The sequence below is a fragment of the Dromiciops gliroides genome, chromosome 3, assembly GCF_019393635.1.
Source record: "Dromiciops gliroides isolate mDroGli1 chromosome 3, mDroGli1.pri, whole genome shotgun sequence".
In the NCBI taxonomy this organism is placed as follows: domain Eukaryota; kingdom Metazoa; phylum Chordata; class Mammalia; order Microbiotheria; family Microbiotheriidae; genus Dromiciops; species Dromiciops gliroides.
Genome location: NC_057863.1, coordinates 19872162 through 19895747, shown reverse-complemented (window position 1 = coordinate 19895747; position 23586 = coordinate 19872162). Strand labels below are relative to the sequence as shown.

The following is a 23586-nucleotide window of genomic DNA, read 5'->3' as shown; positions in this document are numbered from 1 at the left end:
ATTTAGTAAAATATATGTCTGATGGTCAGAGAATTTAAAAAATGAAGCATCTATATTTATACAGTATATATAATATAAATATGCAACATATTTGTAATGTAAGGAATTAATTATGATTTGGGGTTTCCATGACTACATCTTTGCTTCATTATGGTCAGGCTGAAAAGATGTAATCTTGAAAAGCCTAAGAGAAGATGGGTGTGCTCTTGAAGAGATTATAGAAAAAAACATTTATTGAGTCAAAGTATCAAACTAAGTATCTAAAGCCTCCCCTAGTGGTTCCCTTATGCCCACATGGGCCTGGCCAAATTATAATGGGGACAGCCCAGGGGGTCTGTTGAACCAGTTGGAGACTCAGCATGGCTAAGAACTTCCCCTTTGGATTGAACCAGGGAAAGACTGCACAGCTGACTCTCATTGAAACTACGGACTCCATGTGGCAGTGAGTTTTTGTTGTGGAAGTGAGGACAGGTCTTTGAGCTAGCTGAGTTGGAAGCAAGTTTGGGGTTTTAGTCAGTTGTTGCTAAAGCCAGGGAGCTTATTAGTTTTCTCTTCCCCTATTCCCTTTCTCGATGTCCCTGGCTTTATTAACTCCACCTGTGTTGTAAATTTTGTTCCCATTAATAAAACCTGGTTTGTTCACACTGGCATGAATTCTGTGCCTTGGATTACTTTAGAAGGTGTATCTCAGAAGCCCCTGGACAGCATCGTTGCCCATCACTACCTTAGGAAGAATATATAGATATAGATATATTGATATAGATATATGATTATGATTTTGTACTTTAGCATATCAGTCTAGGTTTGGACAGAGTCATCTGTATTTCTTCATATTCATATTGCTATGAAATCTGTAAATAGGATATAAACTTTTAGAGGTATGAACTTTAGGGTTTTCTTTTGTTTTGTTTTGTTTTTTTAAGCAGGGAGGGCATTCAATTTAAAAATGCTTAGCAACTATGTAAACAAAAGCACTAAAGTTTTGTACTTGCAGCTTTCTACCCTAAAACATCTGATTTCTTTTCAAAAACAATTTGTGTATATATGTGGAATAAACATTCATAATTACTTTTTTTTAAAAAAAACCTGGTTTGCTTGTGGAAAAGAGGCTGTTAATATCCTTTCTTATTAGTCTAGGAGAAATAACTAAAAAAAGCAGTTTGGAAGGGAGGAAACTTTGGATCTAGAGGTCTCTCATTATTTTCTGAACCCCAATATCATGGCGAGCTGCCCATTAACTCTCCCCATACTAAATTTGGCCCTTATAGTATAAACATATATACTTTAAAATATAAATTAAGTGGGATACAATAAAAAGCAGGAGGACTACTGCCAGCCCTCTCAACCAAAAGAACAACAACAACAAAGCCAACAACAATAACGATAATGAGGTACACACTCAGTAGAAGGACCCAGTCTGGAATCAGGAAGACCTGAGTCCAGATGTGGCCTCATCAACTTATTAGTTTTGTCACCCTGAGCAAATGATTTAACCGCTGTTTGCCTCAGTTTTTTCATCTGTAAAATGGAAATAATAGTAACACTTACCTTCCAGGTTTCTTGTGAGGATCAGATGAGATAATATTAATAAATCTCTTAGCAAAGTGCCTGGCACATAGTAGGGTCTATATAAATGTTAGCTATCATCATCATCTTGTTCTTCAAAACTGATATGTATCTGCATATATGTGTGTGTATATATAGACACACATATATGCATGTGCAATGTGTATATATATATATATGGGAGTACCTACTGTGTTCTGGGCCCTATACTAAGCACTGAAGATACAAAGAAATTACAAAAACAGCCTATGCTCTCAGGTAACTTACATTCTGCTTAAATAATTCTAGTAACAAGGAACTCATTCCTCCACCAAGAATCATTTCATTGTTTGACAACTCTGGTAGTACCTTCTCAAACTCAGGGCCAAACTGATGCTCCTAGTTCTACCCTGTGGAACTACCCAGAATAATTATAAAACCCATCTCTCACAAGATATTTCTTCCAATATTTGGAGATAAATACCCTGTAGATGATCTTTTCTATAAGAAAACCATCCATGTTTGGGGGCCTCAAGTTTCCATGTTGCTTCAGAAATTAATTGTAGGGAATGGTTCATTCTTGGAGGGGGTCCTACAGTGTTCCTGGGATGCTCCAAGGAAACCCTGATTCCTATTTGTAATCTGCCCCAGGACAGGGGAAATAAAAGTCCAACTTCCTTCTTTGGTTGTTTGTTATCTGTTACAACTTTTGGCGAAGAGTTTAGTGAGAAAGCTTCAGTTCATGAGCTAAAATCATGTTCCTGATTCAGTATAATCATCCATTGTTTCTTATGGTTTCTAGATTCCTTACTTTCTTGGTAACCTTCCCTAGGTATACTCAATTTGCTGGTGCTCCATTTAAAATGTGGTACCCAGAATTTTCAAAAATGCAATACTCTGATTATGATGCAATACTTTGATTAATCAGCTAGATATGGAATTTATTTTTAATGACCCTTTTCACACTGTTGACTCATAGCAGGTCTGTAGTCAATCGAAACTCCATATTTTTACACACGAGTTGTTATAAATCCACACTTTTCTTCAACCCTAGACCTGTCTGACTAATGTTTTGAACTTAAATCCAGGATTTTACATTTGGCCCAGGTAAATGTTATCTTGTTGGTTTCACTTCATATTTTCAGTCTTTTAAGCTTATATTAAATCTTGATTCTTTCATCCTCCACATTAGGTAGCTTAGAGCTAGAAAAAACAGCACAAATCACTTGGGCCGACCTCCTCATTTTCTGTACATATTTTTACCTTTCCTATGACTATGAAGCAAGAACACTTCACAAACAGGACAGTATCCTAAGGCATTTTAGCAATCAAATACTTTTTAATACTTACTTTTCCAGTGTATATTTTCCATCACTAACTTGTTCTATTGTTGGCTGCAATCTTTTCAGTTCTTCCTGTAAAAAGAAAATGAAGCTTGATTATACACCTTAATGACCACACTCATTTGATCATATTCAACAACCCCAAATTATATGTATATGAAAGATTTCTGACCTCATCAGCACAAATCTTACAGTGTGGAAATTTCCTCTACAGATGTCAACTACAAGAGGCAAGTACCAGAATGCTGCTTGAGGCACATAGAGGTTAGGTGACTTTCCCAGGGTCACACAACTAATAATTGACAGAGGAGGAATTTAAACCCACACCTTTTAGAATCTATTGCCAAACACTCTATCCAAAATACCGTGCTGCTTCTTCAGGAGGCACAGACATAGACACATTTTCGGGAGATAAAATTCATTGAGAAGAAATTATAGATTAGAACATCATGATAGTAGACCTATTGATGAAAACTGATGTTTGTGAAGAGTTCAAATAAGCAATGCAATACCTCAATCAGTTAAGAACAAATGATATATCTTTCTCCCTTCATCAGAGAAAGGGAGACTATGGGCATGGATGTTGCATACCCTGTCAGACTCAATTGATGTGCTGGTTAATTTGCTGAATTTCCTTCTTTTTTCTTTCCCCCATTTGAACTTTTTTTCATTATAAAGGGTGGCCTTATGGATAGGGAGGAGAGGAAGAATAGATATATTTTGAAATTATAAAGCAAAAGATCTCAATGAAATTAAAATTAAATTATTTTATCCTAAAAATTAGAGAAGTGCTCTGCTTTTTTCCTATAGTAAGATAAGCTTTTAAGTGTTAGCAAAGATAGTTCTTCACTGAATCATCCATATGTATCCACCCATTATGACCCTATCTGTGGGGTTAGCACTGTTACTGGATATTTTAAAAGCCCAAAGTCTTCTTAGCAAAAACAACTAGACTATAAAGATATGTATTGTCTAATTTCTTATGTGGAAATCTTATTTACTGAAAGAGGCAAAAAAAGTGAGGACATTTTTGTGAGAAGAAAAAAAGCGGTTTGAGGAGAAAACAGTTTTAAAAGGACCTGAAAGAAAAGCAGCGTCTCATACAAGTGCTTGAGAAGATACACAGGCAGGAGATGCTCTGATTTGACACAGAAGGTAGAACAGAAAACCAAGGGAATTAGAAGGTAGAAGCTAATCTAAGAAGCCAACAGAGCTAAGAGGTGACAACAAGAGAAGCAGTGACTGAAGATTAAGTGGAGTCCATTTGGGATAGACTAAGTAGAGCCAGGCAATCTCTGTGGTTGATTTTGGGAAGCTGATCTATCTGATTGAAGGAAAGTTCTGATGCTGGAAGCTGACTGGACAGAGCATTGTCCTCTGCCATTTCAAGAGATGACTGGATAAAGCCTGCCTTGCCCTCTGGTTCTGTCTTCAGCTTAAGATAGAGGAAGCCTCTCAGAAGCTGACAATATTACTCTGGCTTGAGAGAGTAAAACCCGTAAAAACCTAGAGAAATGTCCTAAATAGACCTGCAAATCTCAGGCTCAGGAACTGCTTTTCATTGAAAGGGTATAATACTACTGCAGTGCCCAACCAAGGCGGCAGGTCTGGGAAGCTCTGTAGATCCCAGACTTAAGGCTACTGTGGACTAAAGCAGCTTACCTCTGCTTCACTGGCCTAAGAATAGCAGAAAAGCATGTTCATCTAGAAAGAAAGTGGATAGACTCAGATTAGCAGCAGACCCTCTCAGTAGCTAGCACACAGTGCAGACTATCCCCATAAAGAGACCTAGGGTAGGCAGACCAACACCTCAAAACTCAAAACTCACTCAGCTAGGAGTTGTTTCAGACATTATAGATACTATATGCATGAGTAGGAAGTGAGACTGAAGCTAATAAGTGAACTGTCATGTTATATTATGTCTATTCTCTCTTTGTCTCTGGTTAATAGGTTCCATCACTAAAATAATAGCTACCATTTATAGAGTACTTTAAGGTTAACAAAGCACTTTGCTTGTTATGTCATTTGATAACATCTCACAGCAGTAATAACATCTCACAATGCATCTATGAGGTGAGTACTAGTATGTATCCCCATAATCCACTTTCCATCTACTGTGCTGCCTGGTTTCAACTCCTTGGAACAAGATACCCTTCTAGGATAAGCTCATGAGCCTAAACTCACCACCATATTATTGATTCAAATCTTGACTGATTCCATTTCTTTCAGCCTCCTCTCACCTCTGGAGGTGAGAATACCAAATTCCTCACAACGCCTTCCTTTAGAGAGGAAGTACACTCTCAGATCACTCCACTTTTCAACTGATGCCTTGCCTGGTTTCAACACTATGTACAAGATGCCCCCACCCTGGGTACCCTTTGGGGTCCCCTTCCCCCTGCTTTCCTGCCTCCTTTTGTGTGTTGTCTCCCTCTTTAGATTATAAGCTCCTTGAGGGCAGGAACTGCATTTCTCTTTATTAATTCTATCTCCAGCCCTTAACATAATGTCCGGCATGTTTTAGGCACTAAATAAATGTTTACTGGACTGGATTGGGTTTTATAGATAAGTAGACTGAGCTCAGAAAGGTTTGGTGACTTGGTCACCTCAAGGGTCTGAAGCAGATTTTCAAATCAGATCATCCTGATTCCAATTCAAGCATTCTGTCTACTGTATCAGCTCGTTACTTCCCAAGACCTAATGAATTAATCTTGGCTAATTTGTTTAGATGAGTATCCACTAGTGGGGGACTGAGGAGCTAAAGTTATGGATAGTTAGTATACACTTTCTTGCACCATCATTGCCCCTAGGATCTTAATTATTTTTAGAGTAGTATGAATAGCCTTTGGGAAACCATCTTGACTTTCCACATGAGTAAGTTAGTCTCAGCCCAGGAAGAGAGTCTTGAGAGAGTTCGGAGTTGACACTACATTAATGAGCTACATATAGAATTCATAGAGTCATAGGTGGATAGTATTACAAGGGACCTTAAAAGAATCTCTTCATAGGATCATAGATTTAGATCTGGAAGGGACTTCAGAGGCCATCAAGTATACTTCCTTCACTTTAAAGGTGAGAAATTGAGGTTCAGACTTGTTGTGTGACTGCCAGGATCACTTAGCTAATAAGTATCTGAGGAAGGATTTGAACCCATGTTTATTGATTCCAAGTCTAAAAATCTATCTACCTTTTTCATGTCACCTCTCCTGAAACCATCTGTCCATGGATTAACATTTAGGCTGCTCTCTTAATATCTCCATCTCCTACTTTCCTCATCAAGAGATTAATCGAGATTCACACTGTTGATCCATGGGTAGATTCAAGGTTAAAGCCTCCTTCTTGTGGTTCCTAACCCAGCTACCCCATTCAATGGCATTAAATCAGGTCTCATAGGCAGTTCACACTGGCCTAAGCTTTTGCAAAACATTTTTACTTAAGGTGGTGCTATGTTATGATAATAATAGTAACTGACTTGAAATAATGTTTAGCATTTGAAAATCTGCTAAATTATTTTTCATGTGCTATCTCGTTTAAACCTTCTAACAACCCTATGAGGCAGGTGCTTTAATTATGCCCTTTTTTTATGAAGAAGAAAACAGAGATCCAGAGAGTTTTAATGAATGACTCATTGTCCCAAAACTACTAGTGTGAAGGACATCATTTAGACTCTGTGTGTGTGTGTTTTCAGGACTTGTCTATAACAGGCACATCTTAAAGTCTGAAGTGGGCAACCCATGTCTCACTTTAAAATTATGTAACAAAAGTTACATTTTCATTTCTTGACTTTAATGAACAAAATGCATTGAATAAATATCCACCCTAAATATATTTCCCAGGGTGCACCTTCTAATAAAATGTGCTGTGGACATCCAAATTTTGACCCAAGTCTTCAAATCCAGTCCTGTATCCACCACACCATACACCTTCTTTTTAAAAAAATTTTATTTATTTATTTCTTTAAGTTTTCAACCTTTGTTTAGATAAGATTCCCAATTTCAAATTTTTCCCTCGCTCCCCTCCCTGTCCCCCTCCCATAGACAGCAAGTAATCTGATATATAACATTAAACATTTCTGCATTAGTCATATTATACAAGAAGAATCAGAGCAAGAAGGAAAAACCTCAAAAAAGAAAAACAACAGCACCAAAAACAAAAGAGACAGTATGGTCCAATCAGCGTCCATATTCCACAGTTTCTTTCTTTGGATTTGGAGAGCCTTTTCCATCATGAGTCCTTTGGAACTTTCTTGTACCATTGAATTGGTGAGAAGAATCTAGTCTACCACAGTTGATCAACACACAATGTTGATGATACTGTGCATAATGTTCTCCTGGTTCTGCTCATCTCACTCATCATCAGCCCATGCAAGACCCTCCAGGTTTCTCTGAACTTCTCCTGCTCATTTTTTCTTACAGCACAATAGTATTCCATTACATTCATATGCCACAACTTGTCCAGCCATTCCCCAGTTGATGGGCAGCCCCTCAACTTCCAATTCCTTGCCACCACAAAAAGAGCAGTTATAAATATTTTTTACATGTGGGTCCTTTTCCCTTTTTCCATGATCTCTTTGGGGAAAAGACCCAACAGTGGTATTGCTGGGTCAAAGAGTATGCACAGCTTTATAGCCCTTTGGGCATAATTCCAATTGCTCTCCAGAATGGCTGGATCAGTTCACAGCTCCACCAACAATGCATTAGTATTCCAATTTTTCCACAGCTTCTCGGACATTTATTATTTTCCTTTTTTGTAATTTTAGACAATCTGATAGGTGTCAGGTGGTACCTCAGAGTTACCATACACCTTCTTAAAGAATAGCAGAAAGAACACAGGAATTCAAGTAAGAAAGGCCTGACATTTTCCAGCTCTGTAAATTTGCTTGATACGGTGGTTACACTAATATTTGCACTAAGCATCTCCCACTATTATGTGAAGAAAGCTTAAAATCCAACCCTAAGTCACTAAGTTATATTTTGGATCTAGCATCCAGCTACTCAACTTCATTAAAGAATTGTGCTCCTTGGAGCAGCTAGGTGGCACAGTGGATAGGGTGGTGGCCTGGATTCAGAAGGACCTGAGTTCAAATATGGCCTTAGACACTTGACACTTACTAGCTGTGTGACCCTGGGCAAGTCACTTAACCCTCATTGCCCTAAAAAAAAAAGAAAAAATAATTGTATTCCTCTTCTGTCTATAAAACCTTGCTCCAGGCAAATTAGCTCCTTTTTGTGCCCATCTCCCCAGTCTTAATTTTAAGAACTTCACATAGAGCACTTTGAAAAAACTTACCTGGTATAGCTGCATATGGTTTATTATTATTATTGTTGTTGTTGTTGTTATTTGTGGGTCAATGAGGGCTAAATGACTTGCCCAGGGTCACACAGCTAGTAAGTATCAAGTGTCTGAAGCAGGATTTGAACTCAGGGCCTCTTGAATTCAGGGCCAGTGCTTTTTCCCTGTGCCACCTAGCTGCCCCTGGATATTGTTTTGTGAGCAAAAGAAGGTATAATGTAAAAATCCATGTCTCATAGAGGTGAAGGGCAGGTGCAAGGAAGGGTTTGGATGTATTGACTCATAGTTCTCACCATAAATGAGTAGGCAAAAAACCAGAAAGTTCAGGGTGTTTAGAGGTTTTCCCTCTTAGAATGGGTTCTTTGTATCACTTTCGTATTCCCTTTCTTCTGGGATATGGAGTGTTACAGGAAATGTTTTACCTTACAAAAAGATGCCAGCTGGCCTCTCTGGCAATCCTTTCATTGCAGGGAGCTGTGGGAGAAGACCTTCCATGCAATGTTCCTTTAATTCAACTTCCTACATTCTATGAAATCCTATTGAACAGAAGGTCAATGACTACCCAGAACATTCTGAACAGCTGCTCAACTGACAATTTGGAGGATTGATTGCAGTATTTGGCGATTTAAGCTAACTATATGGAAATGCCACAATGGCAATTGGCAGGGAGGCTTTTTTAACTCTGTGTGTATCTATCTGTGTGAATGTGTAAGTGAGAGCTATAGCAAGAGACAGACAGACAGAGACAGTTGGCAGAGAGGAAGGTTTTATTCACTAGGACCTTATTCTGTCTACTCAACTTACACTGATCTAGGACTGTGATTGCATAGGTTTGGGGCTCTCCAGGACAGAAAACCCCCTCCACTGTTGCAGATTGGCTACATCTTCCCTTCTTTATCTTAGAGAATTGCTTGGACCACTGAGAGGTATTTGACTCACCCACAGTCAATGTGTTTCAGTGTGTTTCAGAGGTGGGTCTTGGACTCAGGTCTTTCTGACTCCAAGGCTGGCCTATCATACATTGCACCATGCTGCTTTTCATTATACTCATAGCTTGCTGAATTCTAGTTTTGGGGAAATGTAATATGAAAAATCTCTGCCACTGTGTGTTCCCTCCCACCAATTCTACCCCAATCGTTCTTCCTTCAGAAAAACAGAGAAAACTCCACAGGTCAAAGAAATCTCAAAAATCCTCTTCTTGTCCTCTGTTCTGTACCCCCCAGATACCATCCTCTGCTTCCTTTTCCATTAAATTGATATCTTAGGGCAGCTAGGTGGTGCAGTGGAAAGAACACTGGCCTTGGATTCAGGAGACTGGAATTCAAATCTAGCCTCAGACACTTGACACTTACTAGCTGTGTGACCTGGGCAAATCACTTAATCCTCATTGCCCTGCCCCCCCCCCAAAATGTTATCTTATAAGGGGCAGAAAGTAGGGTTACTTATTGATTCCTTAGTTCTATGTGGAGGCAGCTTCTTCAGCCCATTCACCACGCAAAGCAGCATCAAATACTTCTCTGACATTTGTTGCCTATACGACCTTGACTAAACCACTCAGTCTCTGCATCTGTACAGGACAATAGACTAGATGACCTCTGAGGTTCCTTCCAGGGGACATAGGCAGATAAATGATGCAGTGGGTAGAGGACTGTTCCTGGAGTCAAGAAGACCTGAGTTCAAATCTGACCTCAGCCACTCACTAGAGGGTGACCCTGGCAAGACACTGAACCCCCTTACAGCCTCAACTGTAAAGAGGGGATAATATTCGCCCCCGTCTCCAGGGCTTTTGAGGATCTGATGTGAAATAACATTGTAAGTTATTTAGCAAGTGTCTGGCACATAGTAGACACTTAACAAATGCTTGTTTCCTTCTTCCACATCTGGAATTCAGTTATTCTTCAGCTGTGTTCATATAGGGGATGCTGGAAATCCTCTTCATAGTGTTCCTCTGCATACTCTTTGCCTTCCTTGAAATCAAGTTTTAGCCACTCTGTGAACCTGATCTTGAATTATTCAAGTGCAACAACGACAGAATTTCACATACTTATTCCCTTCCTTTCTTCACAAATGAAATTTGTGCTGTGAAAATTTAGGATATATCCACAAGTATAACAAGTATAACCACTGTGTAATTTTTATAAGACACCATAGTTCAGCAGTAACAGATTTACTACTGGCACCAATGTTTCTGGTGTCCTTAGACCTGCCTGTCATTGCAAGATACGTAGGCAGTATCTGGTTGACAGGATTGTGAATGCAGAATTTTACCTTTTGGTTTGCTAGCTTGGTCCTCCTGCTCTTGTCCTTGATTTGTTTTCCTCTCACATAAATATTGCAATGCTAGTTAGAAATCTTATCACTTCCAGCCACTTAGGCAAGTCATTGGCGCTGTCCAGGAATCAACCTGCTCCTTGGTTTTTCCCATCAAATATCTACCTTCCGATCTCACAAGACATGTCCTTTTGACAGATTGAAATCTGAAACTCCTCAAAATTGCCTTCTTCTACCATGCATTTGTGTCTGAAAGCTAACCTTTTAACCTTAGGATTTGCCACTTTGGACATTTTCTTGCCAGCTTATTCTAGAATCAGGTATGATCATTTAAACAGAAATTATCTGCAATCTACTTTGTTCATAGCTTTGGGTGACAAAAACCTACACCAGCTACATAAATCATAGTGTGTATTTAGAATAATTTATTTAAACCTAAGGATAAGTATTTTCAAAAAGCTAAAAAACAAAATTGTTTTGACATGTTTGAATGTTAAATTGTTCAGTTATAAATCACTGGGCATTGTTTTTTAGGTTTTTTTGTATTTTTCTTAAATGAAAGTGTAATAAGGGTAGTACAAAGGGAATACTAATGTTTGTATAATTTGGTAAAGCAGAAGATGTAAATCTATACTAATTTTGGCTTTGCATCATTAAACATGAACTATTGCTTTATTGCTCTTTGCAACAAATTTATGGAGCTGGTTGTGTTGCTGTGTCCATATAAAGTGATTCTGATGTTTTGCCCTCAGACCCCAATGGTTGTAAATGATAGCCCTTGGTGACACGCTGGGATGTCGTGGTTCCAATCCACAGCCTTAAAGAGATACATTTCACAGATCTAGACTATGAGTGACCCCGCTGCAAACTCGAAACTTCAGAAAATTAAAATTGGAGAGACTCCAAACTCTGTTGGAATAACTGTGTGAATTACAATGCCTCCATAAACCTTGCTATAATGTAAATGTACTTTCAATTTACTGCCATTTCCCTTCTCCCCTGCTGTGAATTTGGACATTAACAGTCATATCATATAACCCTCCCCTTGCCAAAACAAGGCATGAAGATAAAAATACAAGATTCATTTTCCCCCCTCCCTGAAGTGAAAAATCCAAATCTTTTTTTCCCTTTCACCACCATTTTTCTGGGAGAGTATAAGTTTTGTTTATGTTTTATTCATTAATGTTTTTATGGATGACAGATCTGTAACTTTCATAGAGCAACATTACACTGCAACTGAGCATGATTTTCTTTGGGGGGAACTCTAATAGTGTCATCAGCAACTCATTAAAGGCTTCTCAACTCGGTTAGGGTAATAAGACATGTAAGAGACAACAATTAACTTCTGACGGTGTTCTCATTTTCTTTCCAATACTTTCCATGTTTATTCTGAACTTCTTCAAGTACCTCATGAAGACCTTCTGTGACTCAATAGGAGGTGAGTTATTCTCCATACCATAGATTAATTTTTGTAGTTTTTGCTCTACTGTCTCAGGCACAAGGAGACAATTCCCACTGTATGGAATATGACAAGGTGATCAGAGTTGTTTCAATATCATCATTTCTTTCCCTTCTTACTTCTTAACAAGGTTCTTTTTAAAAGCACCATTAGATACTATTCTCTTGGCTGACAACATGAGAGCAGAGCTGAGACTGAATTTGTTCACCCTCGCCACCCCCCCAATATGAAAAAGATTCAGACACGAACAAGGTATAGTTTTCTAGGTCATTCAATCTGGGCCAGTTACAGATTTGTTAGGCATTCAAAGAGTGCCCTGTTAGGCCTTTAGAACCATCATGTGAACATGGCTCCTGCCATATACTGTGATTTACTACTTGGTATCTTAACTGAAGTTTCTCTCCCCTTCAATCCATCCACACACTTATCAAAAAGTGATGGCGTTAAATGTGTGAGGTCTGACCATGTTCCCCTCCCCCTGCTCAGTAAATCAAGGTGGCTCCCTATCAACTTTAGGATCTTCTGATGGCCATTTGTGGCCCCAATCTACCCTTTTCAGTGTTATCACACATGACTCCCTTTTATGCAGTTTTCAGCCAGCCAGACAGTATTCTATGGTTCTTTATAGACAGTGTTCCTTTGTCTGTCACCTACTCTTTTTTTATCTAAAATTTTATTGTTTTCCAGTTACATTTAGAGATAGTTTTCTAGATAAGATTTCTAGTTTCAATTTTTCTCCCCTCCCTCCTTTTCCTCCCCTCTCCCCAGACAGCAAGTCATTGGATATAGGTTATATATGTACAATCACATTAACATATTTCTGCATTAGTCATGGTATGAGAGAAGAATCAGCGCACAAGGAAAAAACCTCAAAAAAGAAAAAAAAACCAACAACAAAACAATAGAAATAGTATGGTTCAATCTGCATCCAGATTCACCAGTTCTTTTTTTTTTCTGATTTGGAGAGCATTTTCCATCATAAGTCCCTTTGGAATATCTTGGACCCTTGTATTGCTGAACAAGCAATCAAGTCTATCACAGTTGATCAACACACAATGTTGTTGATACGGTGTACAATGTTCTCCTGGTTCTGCTCATCTGACTCATCATCAGCCCATGCAAGACCCTCGAGGTTCTTTGAAATCCACCTTCTCATCATTTCTTACAGCACAATAGTATTCCATTACATTCATATATGACAACTTGTTCAGCCATTCCTCAATTGATGGGGAACCCCATAATTTCCAATTCCTTGCCACCACAAAAGAGCAGCTATAAATAATTTTGTACATGTGGGTCCTTTTCCCTTTTTAATGATCTCTTTGGGAAAAAGACCTAATAGTGGTATTTCTGGGTCAAAGGACATGTACAGCTTTATAGCCCTTTGGACATAGTTCCAAACTGTTCTCCAGAATGGTTGGATCAGTTCACAGCTCCAGCAACAATGCATTAGTGTTCCAATTTTCCCCACAGCTTCTCCAACATTTATTATTTTCCCTTTTTGTCATATTAGCCAATCTGATAGGTGTCAGGTGGTACCTCAGAGTTGTTTTAATTTGCATCTCTCTAATTCAATAGTGATTTAGAGCATTATTTCATATGGCAATAGATAGCTTTGATTTCTTCATCAGAAAACTACCTGTTCATGTCCTTTGACCATTTCTCAACTGGGGAATGACTTGGATTCTTATAAATTTGACTTAGTTCTTGATATATTTTAGAAATGAGGCCTTTTTCAGAAGTACTGGCTATAAAAATTGTTTTCCAGATTTCTCTCCCCCTTCTAATTTTGGATGCCTGGCTTCTGTTTGTACAAAACCTTTTTAATTTAATGTAATCACAATCATCCATTTTGCATTTCATAATATTCTCTATCTCTTGTTTGCTCATAAACTACTCTCCTTTCCAAAGACCTGAGAGGTAAACTATTACTTCCTCTCCTAATTTACCTATGGTATCATCTTTATGTCTAAATCATGTACCCATTTTGACCTTATTTTAGAATAAGGTGTAAGATGTTGGTCTATGCCTAGTTTCTGCCATACTCTCTTCCAGTTTTCCCAGCAGTTTCTGTCAAATACTGAGTTCCTATCCCAATAAGATGGAGTCTTTGGGTTTTCTGAACAGTACATTACTAAAGTCACTTACTACTGTGTCTCCTGTGCCTAACCTATTCCATTGATCTTCCATTCTATTTCTTAGCCAGTACCAGATGGTTTTGATGACTGCTGCTTTATAGTAAAGCGTTCAGATTTGGTACAGTTAAGATACCTTCCTGTGAATTTTTTTCATTATTTACTCCTGTGATATTCCTGGGAATCCTTAGTTTCCTTCAAAGTTCAGACCAAGAGGTGCCCCCCCCCCATGAATCCTTCCTTGGTCCTCTGAGATGTAGTCTCCCTCCATTAACTCCTATTTTATTTTATATAGACTTAGATGTGAAGATGTTGAATGGTTTAAATGTAAATTCCTCGAAGGCAATGGCTGGAGAATTTGTGTATTTCTTTCCCCAGTGTCTGCCATATGTTGTTGTTCAGTTGTGTGTCATTCTTTGTGAATTCATTTGGGGCTTTTTTGGCAAAGATACTGGAGCAGTTTTGTCATTCCTTCTCCAGCTCATTTTACAGGTGAGGAAACTAAGGCAAAGAGGGTGAAGTGACTTTCCCAGGTTCACACAGCTAGGCAGTATCTGAGCGCCAGATTTGAACTTAGGAAGATGAGTCTTCCTGATTCCAGGTCCAGTTGCCACCTAGCTTCCCTACAGCAGGTGCTTTTAAAATGCTTGACGGGATTGAGGGATGTCTATCAGGTGGGGAAATAACTGAAAAGGCTGTGGTGTGCGATCATGGTGAAATATATTGTGCTGTGGGAAAGATGAGGCAGGACGACTTTCATGAAAAACTAGAAAGACTCTATGAAACTGGATGTATAGTGAATGTGAGTCAGAAGAACCAGGAGAACATTGTGCACAGTGACAGCATTAATGTTCTATGAATGATTTTGAATGACTTAACTGTTCTTGGCAATACAATTATCCAAGACATCCCAAAGGACTAATGATAAGCATACAATCCATCTCCAGAGGAAGAAACTGATATTGATGGACAGACTGAAGGATGCCTACTTTGCATTTTTCTTTTTTTTAACTTGTCTTTTTATATAAAATGATTAATATGGTAATGTTTTACATAATTACACATTATTACCTATATCTGATTGCTTACCAACTCAGGGAAGGGGGAGAGTAGGGAGGGAGGGAATGAGAGAAGGATAGAATTTGGAACTCAAAACCTTAAATAAATAAACAAACAAACAAATAAGTAAATAAAATGCTTGATAGGGCCTGTCTTCATATGTGCTGTATAGTCTCTAGGGAAGTTTTGTGCACTGGGCTGTTCTCTAAACTGCTTGACATTTTGGGTACACAAAAAGACAGAAGGGTAGTGTGATATAAATGTAATAGTCACAATGTCAGAAAGAAATAATATCTGAGATATCTTTTCTTTAGCCCTCCTCTACACTCTCATGCATACTGGTACTAAAGATAATGTGATCCAGCAGTAGTAATACAACACTAACTAGGCCATGTCTTTGGATAGGAAACAACTCCAAAGCAATAGTTTCCTCAGTTTAGGATTGAGCTTGGACCTCTAACTTACTTTTATATAGTATCTGCAACCTCTTCATCTTGAAGTCTTTTAAATTGTACATTGCCTGAGTAAGGAATGGTGGCTGCAGGCTTCCCAAATGAGTCTATCAATCTATCCTGAGTGTTCATGCAAAACGGTGACATATAGTCCATGCAGCTAAATGGAGAAGGCAGCAATCTTCAGTACTGGCCAGCCTTTTGAAGGAATAGCACATGGTCTTGGCTACCGCCTAAGGATTTATGGTTTTTGTCTCTCCACTTCTTAAAACATATAGAAGAAGACCACATATCATAAAACCAACATGAGTGCCATGGTCTCCAAACTTTTCTGTTACTTCTGTAAGTTTCTGTCAGCTAAAAATAAAAAATAAACATTGGAGCATGAAACTACCAAAATGCATATATTAAATCATTTATAAGTGATATAATCGGACTGTACTAAAATTATCTACATTGTAAGACTTGTTAAGATGGAAATTTAAAAAGGATGAGACCAAAAATTGAATGTTTTATCCAGGAGTAAGATTGAGTCACTGGAAGTTTACTCAGTAAAGGAATTATATGTCAGATCTGAGCTTTAGGAAGATCACTTTTGCAGCTATGTAGAAGAAGGATTGGAGTAGAGAAGAGACTTGAGGCAGGGTATCCAAGTAGGAGACAATGAAATAGTCTAGGTCAAGAGATGACACAGGCTGAAATCAAGTGACAGTTCCTTGAGAGAAGAGGAGATGAAAGATGTAAGGGGATATGGAAGCAAAGCTAACAAGATTTGCCAGTTGATGGTAGATGAGATATATGGTGAGAGAAAGTGATGAGTCCAAAGTTATGGCTAAATTGTGAGAATCTGCATGTCTAGAAAGATGTCAGGGATTTTGGAAGTAATAGGGAATCCTGGAAGATAGGTAGGTTTAGATATAAAGATCATGAAATATCTATGATGCAAATCATAACCCATTCAGTCCTACTTATCTTTTTCCTCTCTCTGATTCATGTAAAATTGAAAAAAGGAAAATGGAGTTCTGACTCACCCCCAACCATGTTCAGAGGGTTGCCTGCTATAGGAGGGACATTGAGGGCAAGCTATGCGTTAATTTGGAGAATCGAAGAATGGTTGCAGGGCTGCTATAGGTAGCTGACATGAAGAGCCAACACCTTGCTCAAGGTGGGGTGCATGATTTCCATCGCACAAGTAGGGTGAGAAGTTGGGGCGACATTTGGAGATAAGAGTAAGTGTGGTCATATTGGAGATAAGGCACTTGTTGGTTATCACATTGACATTGGCTGTGACCTGTCTTTCCAACCTCCAATTAGCTGATTACATATGTTGGGGTTGGACCATGGCCCTCCTTGTCAGATGCCACTTGGTTGCCACTTTGGAGATGACTGACCTATAGCAAAGAATAACTTCATTTAAAATTTATGCCATTTGCACTAGCTTTCTGAAGTATATATATCACCTTGACTGTTTTTCTTTCTTGATTACCCCAATATCCATTCAGCTTCCAAGTTCTAACAATTCCATAAGTATCTCTTTCCTGCATGTATCTTCTTCCCTTCATCACCTTTCAGATCCAACCACCTCTCACTACTATGCTATTGCAATACCTTTGGAATTGGTCATTGAAATATTGTGATAGTCACTGAACTTTTCCATTGTTTCGCCTCTCTAATTCTATCTCCACACAGCTGTCAAAAGTCTCCTTAAACATCTATCAGTCAACAATATTTATTAAACATTCCTGTGTGCCAGTCAACAGCACCTTCATTGGCTCTATATTGTCATTAAGATAAAAGAGGAAGTCTTCAGTCTAGTATTTAAAACCCACTACAAACTAGCTCCATCCTTTATTTCCAGCATTTGGGGGGGGGGCAGGGCAATGAGGGTTAAATGACTTGCCCAGGGTCACACAGCTAGTAGGTGTCAAGTGTCTGAGGTTGCATTTGAACTCAGGTCCTCCTGAATCCAGGACCAATGATTTATCCACTGAGCCACCTAGCTGCCCCTAATCCAACATTATTTCTTACTACTCCTTTCATGTCCCCTAAATTTCAACCAAACTGGACAATTAGCTATTGTCTGAAATTGATATTCCACCTCCAACTTTAGAACATAGTTTTACTAAAACTGAATCTCATATCTGAGGTTAATTTTTTCCTCACCCCTTCCATTGAACACATCAATCTGTTTTGGCTGGTTGATGTAGGACTCCCTATAAACAAACAGCAGTCCATTTAAGGGTAGAGATCATTACCATCTCTCTCTCCATCTCTCTCTCTCTCTCTCTGTCTCTCTCTCTCTGTCTCTGTCTCTCTCTCTCTCTCTGTCTCTGTCTCTCTCTCTCTGTGTCTCTCTCTGTCTCTCTCTGTCTCTCTCTCTGTGTGTCTCTCTGTCTCTCTGTCTCTCTCTCTATCCAGAATATTACTCTACGAGGCAGTGATGGCTCACATACATGGTGTCTTATCAACACCTGTGGACTAGTGGATTGATCACAGATGCTTAAAAATGCATGAATGAGTGAATTAATAAATGATGGAACTTAAGAAATATACATTTCAAACTTTAGTGAGCCCCATGAATATTCATTTGCAATCATATTAAATAGAATTGCAAGTAGTATTAAGTGGCATGTGGATAACATGAATTTTCAGAAAGCACACATTAATAACTGAGAGAATAAACAAGAGGAAGTGAGTTTTTTCTGAAATAAGAAGAGGAAAGCCAGAGAGAGAAGAGAAGATGATGGCACATCTTGTTCTAGGGCGTATAACTTGAAGCAACCCAAGAGAATACCAAGTCTAGAAGCTCTCAGAGTGTGGCCTAAGGAATAATGGGAGACCTTGAGATCCTTTCAGGGAGTCTGCACAGTCAAAACTCTTTTCATAATAATACTAGGATGTTTCTAATATGGCAAATATCAATACAAGCAAAAACTCATTAATTTCAAGAATGTGAAAGATTTCTGAGACCAAAAACTTGGAGAACTGCTGATATGGTCTGCACCTCTCATTTTACAGGTGAGGAAACTGAGGCCAAGGAGGGTTGAATGATTTGCTCAAGATGACACAGCTTACTAGCTGTGAAGGTGAATTTCAACTCAGACCTTCCTGACTCCAAGTCCAGGTTGCTATCACTGTACAACCAATCTATGACCTTAGGATCACAATTTTAAGAACTAGAAAGGATGAAAGGAGTCATCTAGGGTAATGGGGTCAAACTCAAATAGAAATGAATCCCTGTGGGCTGCTTATTAACTTAGCTAACTACCAATACATTCAGAATGTCTGAGTTATGCCGTTATTGTTTTAGAATTTGATTTATTGATAACTTTTGTTTTAAATCACTTAAGTTGTTGGATATTGTACACCCCACCCCCAGTCAGACATACCTTTTTATCAAAGGAAAATGGTGAAACAAAAGGAACATGTAGTTTAGTATATGCACCATTCTGTCTCCATTGCATGCTACCTCTCAGAGGAGAGGAGGGAAGTAATAACATCTTGTTTTTTTGTTTTTTTCAGGGCAATGGGGGTTTAAGTGACTTGCCCAGGGTCACACAGCTAGTAAGTGTCAATGTGTCTGAGGCCGGATTTGAACTCAGGTACTCCTGAATCCAGGGCCGGTGCTTTATCCACTGTACCACCTAGCCGCCCCATAAGTAATAACATCTTAGTAACATAGATTGAGATCTGAATTGGACCGCAGAGGCCACTAGTTCAACCCACTCATTTTTAGATGAAAACATTGGGGTCCAGAGGAGGTGTAGTGATTTGCCCAAGAATACACAGGAAATAAATGGAAGACAGAGCTCCCCCAAAACTGAACCCTCTCTTGGAAAAAAGAAAAACAGGAAAAAAAAACGCACCATACAAAGACCACTTCTGACAATGTAGACAACATTCTGGTATAAACACCTTTTTCTCTAACATCACTAGCCAGAGAACTCAGAACTTTGTTCATCATAGTAAACATTCATTATATATCTCCTGAACCCATCACACTACACACAGCAATGCACAAGGATCTGAGATAGGAGACATTTATGTCATCCATAATGCATTATGTTTAAAGATGCGATTACAATGTTGTCAAGCACTACCTGACACCCAAATTTAGGGAGGTCACATGCATTTAGGAATTGTAGCTCAAGGGAAGGAAGCTTGACATTTCATAAGGGAATAAAAAAGGCACTAGATTCCTATGCCTCAAAATATCAATGAAAGTAGTTATAAGCCTTAATAGACCTTGGAAATCAATTAGGCACAGTTTTTTGTTGCCTAACATTTATGATAATTACACGTTCACCAGAACAGAATTTACTATGGTCATACCTTGGGGTTTCCTGATATCTGAGGAAATGCGTATTCTCAAGGTCAAGCATATCATCTTCTTCGCCCTACCCTAACAACCACCCAAGTCTGATTTGACTGATTCACAAGCATCCCATTACTTCAATCTGGATCATTTGGAATTTTTCCCTGTTAACTCATCTCATAACACCATCTCATTAAGCCTCCTGACTTCAGCATCTGTCTGGTATTAACTGAAATCAATCTAATGTATGTGCTTAAATGACCCTTGTGTCACCTTTCCTCTCCAATAAGCAAATAAGGGCAAATCCAGCACATGTAAGCACTCTCCTTCCCTCCCCCACTCCTCATGCACAAACTTTTGTTTGGTTTTTATTTGGTTCATTACTTTTTGGATGCTTTGGTCTAATAAATAAATTAAAGAATAATTTTAATTGCAAAGCTATCAAGTCATTCTCCAGTTCCCAAAAACTTAATATTTGAACCTGTTGGGGAAGTTAGTGTCCCAAGTATGCTATCTAGCAAAAATCCACCTTAAAATTCCTTCCAATATCAATCAGCATGTCTCTCTTTCTCCAGTGGAATGAAGTTTGAAATGGTACGGAATATGCAACTTTTTGCTGCTTCATTTGGAATGCTTTTAGTATTTTCCAGCTATTGACAAATACTCCAAAGTCTTCTGCCTGGCCTTTAAAAGCCTTCACTCTAGCCCTTCGGATTTCTCATTAATTCTCCTTCACATGTTCTCCATTAAAATCAAACTGGCCTGCTTCTATGTCTAATTCCAACTTCACATTATAGTCCCCCCAACTACCTGAAGACAGTTATGTCCTACATCAAGTCTTCTCTTCTGCAAGTTCCTTGCCTACTTCCTTCAAGCAATGCTCATATACGTTATGAACTCAAGGCCCTTCACTATCCTTGTTGTTCTCCTCCAGATCCTCTCCATTTTACTGATGTCCTTTCTAACCTGTGGTGCCTCAGAACTGCACATGCTATTCCCAAAAAGGTCTGACAAAGCCAGAGTACAGAGTGACCACCCAGCCCCTATTCTGGAAGTTACATAGCTCAAGATTCCAATAGCCTTTTTGGTGTCCATATAATATTGTTGGTAACACTCAGAATGCAGTTCACTAAAAACTCCATCTTTTATAGAACAAGACTAATCATACTTCCCCAATTTTTATACTGTAAAGCTGTCTTTTTTACTCATATGATAAACTTTATATTTATAAGTACTGAATTTCATGTTATTATTTTTAACCTAACCACATCTTTCTGTATCTTTGTGGTCATCCAGTGTGTTAGCTATCTTACCCAACTTGCTGTCATCTGCATATGAATGCAATGTATGCCTTTATCAAGACATTGATAAAAATGTTTAAACGGCACAGGAGCCAAACACTAATTCCCTGGGACACTCCACTAGAAACCTCCTGCCAAGGTGGTCATTGAACCACTTACAAAGACTGTTTGAACCTGAATACCCAAACATTCTGAATCCATCTGATTATGTTATAACCCTGTCCATATGTTTCCATATTCTCTACAAAAAGAGTATGAGATACTTTATCAAAATGTTTGTCAAAATCTAAGAAAACCATATGGCTATAGTTCCCTTCATCATTCCCAATATTTCCTTCATATACCACTTTAGCAATCATCTCAAAAAGAAAATGAAGTTGTTCTGACATGTTTATGTCAAAAACATCTGGTTTTTGCAGTCATACGTGTCCCTTTCTCGATGTGCACCAATCTTCTCTTTAATGATTTGCTCTAGAATTTCCTAGAAAAGGAAGTTAAACCTATTGGACTACAATGATAAACTCTTATTTCTTTTCTTATTTATCAATCGGGACTACTTTGCCTTCCCTAATTCTGTGGTTTTTCTCCTGTATTGATGATTTAAAACTCTCAGTAAATTGGCTTAGAAAGCACATCTGCCAGTTCTTTCAAGTATTAAGAATTTTGTTCATCTGCGCCCAGGTAAACTGAATTCATCAAGGCCAGATAGAAGCTTCTACTTATCTTGGATAACAACTCTTTGTTTGGCATTTTTACGTTATTTCCAGTTATAAGACCATTCTTCTTTACAAAAAAAAAATATAGACAAATAAGAATGCAAGCAGTTTCTCAGTTCTCGGCATCCCAACCTCACCAAGCAGAGGTGTTACCCATTGTGGTGATCCTCCTTTTTTCCCCAGTATAACTTTCCATACTCTTTCTTATTCATTAGCTTCCCTCACTAAGTTCAGCTCATTCTGATTAACTTTCCTGGCAGGACCATACAACATTCTTAACCGTCATATATTTCATTTTAAAATAAGCCTTGTTGGTATCTTTCCTGGGCATTCACTTTAACCTTCCTCGGACAAATCCTATTTTGCCTTTCAATTGAGTTGTTACCTTTATATTCTCAGAATTTCCTCTTAAGTGTCTCCATTCCTTCCTGGGCTGACTTCCTTGAAGTATTTTGTTTCATTAGCTCATTTTTATCTTTCCTCTGGAACCCTTCAAAATCTGTTTTTCCCAATCTAGACTGCATATCAAGCTATCTCTCTTCTACCAAATTTTTTCTCTTCTATCAAATACTCTGAGACTGACTGGTCACTTCCCCTGAAGTATCCCATCATCTCTATCTCAACAATCAGTTCTTCCCTATTAGTGACAATCAAATCTAGAAGAGAATTTCTCTTATTGGTTCCTCCACCTTTTTTGAAGAATGAAATTCTAAACTAAGGCAAGTCAATAAACAAGTAGATGCTTTCTTTTATCCTAGAGAGCTCCAGCAGATGTTTGGATAATTGAAGTCCCAACTTACTGACTCATCATGTCTTAGTGCTAGGCTTGTGCTCTGTCCTTTGAGTTCTTTTTTTCTATCTATTTTTCCAATCTGATGACAAAATCGATTGGTTTCTCAATATTTTAATCTTCACCAAATATTCTTCATCATGCTTCCTCTAATCTGGGTTCCTGGATTTCTCTATATAAGGATACTCCTTAATTACACAATGCAACCCCACCACACATCCAGAGCTATAGTCCAGTCATGAGTTTTATTCCATCAAATTCAATGATGCATATGATTGTCAAATATATTCCCCCTTAAATTAGGACTATTTCTTCTTAATTGCTTGCCTAAACTTTGGTCATTTGTGTATAGAAACTCGAGACCACGAATTTTACTCCTATCTCCCTGGTTGGATATTGTCTCCTGTAAATTTGAAGGTGTCAAAACTGCTCTTCCTCTTTCTTTTATGTGGCTATTATCTATAGTATCTATTATGGATGGACTGTATATAGGCAATCTTCTCCATCCTCAGTCATTTTAGCTAAAGCCTTTTTGATTAGATTTGTAAAACATATAGCATATACATTTTTATCAGTCATTTAGGTACATTTTGTCTCTAGACAGAAATCGGCCAACTGTATTTATAAGCTGTGATGCACAAATCCTAATCTCATCACTAGATATCACTTTTTAGTAAGCTATTCACTTCCAAAATTAATCATTCTCTTTTGCATCCTTTCCCTTCAATGGGCAAAAGTGAGGAAAACATAACATGTACCCTTATGGTCTTTAGTTGCTTGATGAAGGAAATGCATGGGAAAGTGCATTGGTAATGATAAAGTTCCAGACAATGATAAAGTGCAACAATGGTGATAGCAACATATATATTTATATAGCACTTTAAGGAAGGTAGAGTAAGAATGTTATTTAC

General features: G+C 38.3%; 1 protein-coding gene across 1 annotated transcript in view; it reads right to left on the bottom strand.

Annotated features, from left to right (window-relative positions):
* The window catches only part of LOC122749242 (schwannomin-interacting protein 1), an 830285-nt gene that overhangs the window by 660128 nt on the left and 146571 nt on the right, over positions 1-23586 (bottom strand). Inside the window, exon 2 of the mRNA XM_043995506.1 lies at positions 2896-2960. Within this exon, the coding sequence (XP_043851441.1) occupies positions 2896-2960 (65 nt within the window). The remainder of the gene's footprint in view (positions 1-2895; positions 2961-23586) is intronic.